Genomic DNA, 7,695 nt, shown 5'->3' on the forward strand with positions numbered 1-7,695 from the left:
TAATATTCATATGTGGGTAGTACTAGATATGTTGTTTAGGCATTATCTTTTCACATATAGCATTTAGATTTTAATTTCAAATATGAATAGTACTTTAGATTGTGCTTTATTCTTTGATTAAAGGAGTTTTCTTTCAGTCCAGTATTACGTGAATTTGTTTTCCTGACTTGAAAAAAAATAATGCTTATGATAGTCAAATAAATTTGTGTATATGTAACTAGCTGGGATTAGTTTTCCTGGGGGAATGCTAATAAGAATCTGAAATGAGAAAGAATAACGAGCTGATGAAACACTCCCTGTTTACAGCAAACTTAAATGACAGTAATTATGTTTTTAACAAAGTTTTGATTGAAGGCCACTTGGGATCATAAGTAAAACTTAGTTCTCACTTTATGAATATAGTCATTTCAACAAATATTATCTTTTTACATATCAAGGGTCCTAACTTAGTCTATGTGGAATGCTAATAATACTAGCTAACACCCACATAGTATATTGGTTAATTTTATGTGTCAATGTGACTAGCTATTGGGTGCCCAAATTAAACATTATTTGTGGTGTTTCTCAATGAGATTGGAATTTGAATCAGTGGGCTCAGTGAGGTAGATTGCCTTCCCCAATGTGGATGGGCATCGTAAAGCAAAGGAAGGAGGAATTCACCCCTTTTTCTGCCTTATTAATTGAGCTGGGATATCTCATTTTATCTTCTCTTGACCTGAACACGGCAGACTGTGGGACTTCTGGTCTCCATGATTGTGTGAGCCAATTCCTCACATTCATTCTCTCTCTTTCTTTCTCTACCCTCTTGCACCCCGCCCCCCTACTTGTTCTATTTCTCTGGAGACCCCTGACTAATACACATAATGTTTACTATCTGCCAGGCCCTATCCTAAATGCTTGGAGTAACTCAATCTTCTGAATACCCCCAAAGCAATAGGTACTTTTATTATCTCTATTTTACACATGAGGAACAGTGAGTTTACTAACTTGTCCAGCTAGTAGGGAGAGTACCAGGATTTCAACCCAGTCAATCTGACTCCAGAGTCTGGCTTCTTAATTACTATGCCATTCTATACTCAACATCCACGATCGAGGTACAACACAAAACTAACATGCACATGAACTACTTGGAATTGATTATGCAAGTACCAGAATAATGAACAATGATGCCTCCTTCCAGGCTGGAGGCAGGCACTCCGTACAGGTTGGGGGAATCAACGATTGTAAAAAATTCTGCTAATATTCCCTCTTTTCCATGGACATTAGCTACTGGTAATAAAATATATAGGAAGTGAAACCTTGGAACCTTTCCTTGTTTCTAAAGACACTTATTCAAGAAGAAATAAAAATGAACTGCATGACTAAGACGTCTCAGAAATAACAAATCTGCTTAATAAACTCAACAAAGCCCACTTCTAAAAAAGAGAAATGGAGAAATAGGGATCAGTTCCTATAGTCATGAATGCCTCTGCTTATAAACAAGAGTCATACAGGTTTTCTTTCCCTTCTGCTCTCTCTGCCTTTGTCTCCCTGGAGTTTCCTAAGTAGACTGCAGTAAAGAGAGGACATACCTTCAGGTAACCCAGAATCCTACACCTCAACAGTGAAAACTAAGGAAGGAGAGAGCATGCTTCATTCCCGGAGTTTGTCAAAGGTGCTCGCATGCTAACCTTACCCTTTGACATAGATGTCACTCATCTCCTCTCCTGTGATGCTTTTCTCGTCCAAGATAACATCCTTGGTGTTCCAGATGATCACACGGAGGTAGAATCTAAAAAGGAGCACATTTTGAAGGTGCTTTTTTCCTCTGGTCCTGCGCCAAGACCCTAGGCCAAGGTAGCAGGGTCTCAAGATTACTTACTTCTTGGCTTTCCGGGCTGTGATGTTGAAAGGAGGGCCTGGTGGGCCCAAACTCTTGGGGAAAACATCCACCCACATCTGAAGTTTTCCCTAAGCCATTCAAAAACAAAAAGACAAATAAAGTTATTTATAGGTGGCAGAGACTACAATTTTCATTCATATTTCCTACGTGAAACTCTGTCTTTGGGCCTGCTAATTGCTTAGTCCACGTAAAGCAAAATAAATAGATAAATAAATAAATAAATAAGAGTTGAAGAGCAAATCCAGATGAATTTTATATCTTCAATGTCATTTAGGCCACCTGCTCCCTACTCTCACCCAGGAGTCTCTGCTGGCCGCATGTGCCCACCCGTATCAGAGTCTGAGCCTTCCTGGTTAATAAAATGAGGGGCTTCTCGTGACTAACAGAACCCCCAATGCACACATACATGCACACAAACACACTCGTTCACAAATACAATCACACATACACCTCCCCCCCCACTTACAGCCACTTCCATTTGGGCCCTTCCCTCTCAGAACCGTTCTCAAGCTGTCACTCTCTTCACCACCACACCGTCTACTTAATGTCAGTCTCAGTTTTGTGACACCCAAGGGTTTCTCCATTTAACTCAAGATAGAAAATCAAAATAATGTAAAGTGGTATTTAATTTTGTCAAAGAAAGACTTACAACGTGGTGCTTCCAAAGCAGAGACTCAAACGATGACAAGACCCTGACTGTTCCTCCAGGTGGAGGACTCCCTGACATTGGCTCATAGCGCCCACAGCTGGGAGGAGGCTGGCAGGGCGGATGGTGCGGGAGCCTGACTGGCAGGTGTGCCACCATCTCCGCGAGGCCCTGCTCAAGGCCTTTGACAGCCACAGACGGGCCCATCCATCTGACTGGAAAGTTCTTCCAAACAGACGAGGAAAGCCATTAGCAAACTATATCGACCATGTGAACCAATTTAAATTCCCCAAACTGCTTTTGGAGGTTCTGTAGACTCTGCCTTCATGACAAAAACAGACTGGCCTTTAAGAAGGTTGCCAAGGAAACCACCAGATTGGTTTCCTGGTGCATTGTGAGCAAAACAAATTAACTGGAGCTCTTGAAAAAGGATATATTTTACTGCGATCCTGACTCTCTTCTAACTAATCTCCGGGCTCGAGGTCCTACAGTCCATCAAGCCCGCTGCAGAGCATTAGGCATCCAGGTGTCTCCTGAGACCCAGCCGCAGTCCGACCAAGGCGGGGCCACCTATCCTTTCCACATTTGGAAGTAGAAGGGACTACGTTATAACCCCAAAGCTCAGAAGTCTCTGACTGTCTGCACTATTCTTACTCATGGGGAGGTACCACGGGAAGAGCCCAGACTCAGGGAGACCCAGAGACAGAAACAGATAAGAGACAGAGAGAGGCCCTGGTCCAAGTTTGTTCTGAGTCAGAGTCACTCTCCTGGCTGGATTTAGTGAATTGATTCTTACAATAAATTCCCCTTTGGGGTGAAGCTAATCTGAGTTTCATTTCTAATGTTTCTAAACGTATCCAAAAGAGACAAGTCTGTGTCAACACTGCCACTACATCTGGGGTTTGGATGGTGGGCCCTGGAAGGTAGGGAGCCGCTTACCTGGGAGATGTGGGGCTGGAAGGTGCTGTGCAGAGTCCTTGTTTCTACATGCTCAGGGACCAGCCCCTGAGTCCTGAGGATGTGAAGGGCAAGGCGCTCGTCAGGGGCCCCGAGGTGCCGGTGCAGGATTTTGTTGGCTTCTGGAATGGAAAGCAGCATTGAAGGAGAGATGGGCATCTGGGAACAGTTCAGCCACAGGGCCTGAGGGGCTTTCAGCACATCATCCCAGACTTTGCAAAATGGTCAGGCAGTGCCCATGTGCAAACTTCGACTTGAGAAGGAATCATTGATAGAAATGGCTCCTGACCAGAGACCCTGCCCCAACCAGGCTCACACCTGACTTGAAGGGCTGCAATAGCAAAGGGACCAGACACATGTGAGGCAGCCCTTGTTTATTTTGTGGCCCAGGCTCACTGCCAGACTCTGTTTCCCAGACTCCCTTGCAGTTAGGCATGGCCATGTGACCAGCCTAAACTAGAATGTAATGCAGGTGGAAGGGACATGTGTGTCACTTCTAGAACTGGCACGTAAAACCCTCTTGTGCAGAATCGTGTATGTGCCTTTCTCTTCTGGATACAGAAGAAATCAGCAACTTTGACACCTGGGCTGAAGAACGGCTGGGCTGTAAGGTGGGAGGGCTGAGTCCATGAAGCACTGCGTGGAAGAGGGCCACCGACCTGTAGGAATACCTGCTTTGAATTTATGAGGAATAAACTTTTATTGTGTTCAGCCACTGGAATTTGTAAATTTAATTGTCCCAGCAGCTGGCATCACTGTGGCATTTAAAACACACAGCCCCCAAATTCTTCAACACTCCTACTGAGGCGGTGTATGTGTGTGTGTGTCTATATCCTCTCTGAGTCTGGAGACTTATTTAACCATTAAAGAAAGGATACTGTGTGACTTCTGAGGCTAGGCGTTAAAGGCCCCGTGGCTTCTGTCTGGTCCTGTTACGGCACTCACTCTGGGGGATGCCATCCAACAGGGAAGAAACATGGGGACCCAGGATTGCCCTATTGGATAAGCCTGAGTAGGTACTCTGAGTAGGTGCCCCAGCTGAGCTCCTGGTCAAGAACCAGCATCAACTGCCGGCTCTATGAGTGAGCCACCTGGACAATCACCGCGGTCGAGCCTTCGGATGACTGCAGCCCCAGCTGACACCTGCCAGTAGCCAGCTGTATGAGCAACTCAAGCGAGGACTGCCCGCTTGAGCCCTTCCTGGATTCCTAACCCACAAAACTGAGCAAAACAAAATGGTTGTTTTCAGCTGCTAAGTTTTGGGGTAATTTGTTTCGTAACAATAGTAACTGGAACAGTCCTCGTGACTGACAGCTTTTGGGGGGTTACTTTTTGACTGTTTGGGGGTACCCTTCTCCACGGGGCCATGTTGCTTGCCAGTTCATTCCCGATCCCTTTTGCAAGTTCTCATGTTAACAGCAGCATCAACATTTCTTCAACATCCAATCCTCCCTAACATTGACTAAGTCTTCTTCTTCAAAGGAAAAGATGAAGTACAGTGTCTTACAATGTCAGGAATAAACAGTTGGGACCCAGAAGCGCGTTCATTCCCAGGTGTCTTTGCTCAGCTGTTTTTGGTTATCCCAGGAACCCTCAAGGCCGGCCTCACTGCCACCCCCTCTGGGAAGCCCTCCTTCCCTACACAACGCTGAATCATACCATAGCTCTTATGCTCTATTAAATTAAGCTTATTTCAGTCTTTATCATAATGCAGAGAGCTGTTTATGTGTCAGGACAGATTGTGTTATAAATTACTGCTTGGGAAAGAGCAAGACCCAAAGCTCAGACGTGAACCAGATGTGAACTTAGCAGATTCTCTGAACCAACCCCATGCATCCCTGAGCCTTCTCACAGAAGGGCTGGAAGAATGATGGCATAAACTTAGAAGAGAAATTCTTGCTTTACCATCTGAGCACTTTGCATTACATGGAAATTAGTCAGTTATTAGAATTTCGTGTAAAAGATCGAATGGCTATGACCTAAAAAGGTCAAGTGAAACATAAGACAGACAAGAAAATATGTCCACTTTGACACCTGACATGACAGCAACACTCCACTATAAAGGGGCTTTTGTTAGAGCGTCCTGTGTGGAGTCCCCTGTGGTACAATTAGGGTACTGCTCTGCCGGAAACCTTCCCCAAAGCAAACCAGCAATAGAAAGAGGTTGTTATACTTTGTAACCAGCTTACAACGTGCTTACCAAATTCATCCAAACTGTATTCTCGTCCTCCATATCTGATTCTACTTCCATCTTCGGAGAGGACGGGTGGTGGGAAGCCTTTGAATCTGGCTACATTTTTAAGCAGCTGTGTTGGTCTCAATTGATCTCGCCAGGTATTCACTCCAGAACTGTGAATAACATCCCACCCCCGAGTTACTGAAGGGCACACGGTCCTTCTTGGATTCACCCCCACACACAGACGTACAGGTGCCCATGTAACAAGGGAGCCAGGAATGTGTTCTGCACTTTTGCCTAGAAATCTGTTTCAAAGACCTAAAATCCACAGTTATTTTGGGCTCAGCCATTTGATCCTCTTTCTCCCCTCGATTTCCTCCTCTGTAAAAAATGAGTTTGACTGAGACAGCCATAATTATAACGGGCAAAGTCGTAAACTAGAAATCAGGAGCTGTATCTCATTGGAAACTGTAGAAAAGCACTGGGGAAAGAGGGACATCACAAAATTGATCAATGGGGGAGGGAGGGTCAGAGAATCCTTGTTTTCAAAGGGCAGGGAATTCTTGCCATCAAACATTGCCTGCTCTCAGTGCCTGGCATCAAGGAGGGGGGGTGTTCAAAGAACGGGAGCAAGGGGACCAGTTCCCTCAGCACTGCTCCCTATGCCATCCCCACAGAGCAGGCTCTGCTCCCCGGGCCAGCGTTTTACATAGACTCCAATGTGAATGGCGCCCCCTGGAGTTGGGTAATGGTATGGCCCCGATTCTCCCTAAAATAATTCTACCATGAAAAACAGTATGTGTCTGACTCAAGGGAGCAGTGGCTCCGGGAAGACAAGCGCTGAGGTAGAGAGCCCAGGCTTCCGGGGGCTAATGTTCAGATGGAGCAAACGGTCTATATTTATGGTCAAAGCAACTTACACGCAGTACTGCTCTGGGATGCCGCAGTGGGACCCAAACCGGGAAAGGAACCGGTTTTCCAGGTCAATGATGGTTTCTCCCACTTTCTCATCACGGGTAAAGGTGTCGTAATCATAGACAGAGATTTTCAGATCTTTTTCTTGAGGTAGGTAGCAGGTCAGTTCATACATCCTAATAAACAAATGCAAGGTTAGCCTCCCCGTGATCCCATGCGGTCCGCTCACAAGGCTCCGCGCAGAGAATCCCAGGCAGGGCTGTGACTGCCCCGACTAGGAAAACCAGGTGGGGGGAAGGGGGTGGGGGTACTCGGTAAGTAGTCCATATTCCTAATAAGAACAAGAGATTACACACTTGCTCAGGAGAAGATCACGGGCTTTAAATCGTGTGCCTAAGTTTAAGTTCCAATCCCAGCTCTGCTGCTTACTAGCTGGGACCCCAGGCCGATTCCTTAACCTCTCTGTGCTCAGTTTTCTCATCTGTAAGATGGGGTTAGTAATGCCCACCATCACGGTCAAGTGAAGAAATGCTTAGACAGCATTTGGCATGAGTGCATTGCTCAAAACCCAACGGTTATAATAAGAATTCTTCATTATAATAGTATGAACATTATTATCACATGCCTATTAACTGGGGCACCCAGGCATCTGCCCAGCTGGGAGATTAGTAGGGCACAAGCACCCTGATGTACAGCCCGGAGCTGTGCCTCTGCTCCGTTCCCTCTTCTGCCTGAACAGAGACCACCGCCCCATGGAACGTCCTGATTCGCCCACAGCGCACAGGGGCGGGGTGTGGGGGGGCGGCTGAGAATGCAATTCGCCAACGCAGAGTGATATGCAGGGCGCCAAGGAGGCTCCCACTCTCCTCCCACCGGTTCTTACAGCCGTTCCAGAGCATCCATATTAAAATGCAAACACTTCTGAGATAAAGGTAAATAACCGAACAGCACTTCCTGTGGGAGGTGAGTAATGTGCAGGTTCTGAGAGCGAGATAAACCGAACAGCATACGCTCCAGAAGGGCGGGGTTTGGTTCCGTATTTGCGCCATTCACAGAGGAACGGGTCCCCTAGTAGGTGCTCAATAAATGGCAGAAAACTGTGGGAGGCCTCTCCCATCC

At 46.2% G+C, this 7,695-nt stretch overlaps 1 protein-coding gene across 1 annotated transcript in view; it reads right to left on the reverse strand.

Moving 5' to 3' along the window:
* Positions 1 to 7,695, reverse strand: part of MYOF (myoferlin) — a 142,731-nt gene that overhangs the window by 12,105 nt on the left and 122,931 nt on the right. Inside the window, exons 44-48 of the mRNA XM_005884066.2 lie at positions 6,582 to 6,752; positions 5,686 to 5,834; positions 3,468 to 3,607; positions 1,862 to 1,950; positions 1,676 to 1,771 (exon numbers count right to left, since the gene is read on the reverse strand). Of these exons, the coding sequence (XP_005884128.1) occupies positions 1,676 to 1,771; positions 1,862 to 1,950; positions 3,468 to 3,607; positions 5,686 to 5,834; positions 6,582 to 6,752 (645 nt within the window). The remainder of the gene's footprint in view (positions 1 to 1,675; positions 1,772 to 1,861; positions 1,951 to 3,467; positions 3,608 to 5,685; positions 5,835 to 6,581; positions 6,753 to 7,695) is intronic.

The sequence above is a fragment of the Myotis brandtii genome, unplaced genomic scaffold (genome assembly GCF_000412655.1).
Source record: "Myotis brandtii unplaced genomic scaffold, ASM41265v1 scaffold810, whole genome shotgun sequence".
NCBI lineage: Eukaryota > Metazoa > Chordata > Mammalia > Chiroptera > Vespertilionidae > Myotis > Myotis brandtii.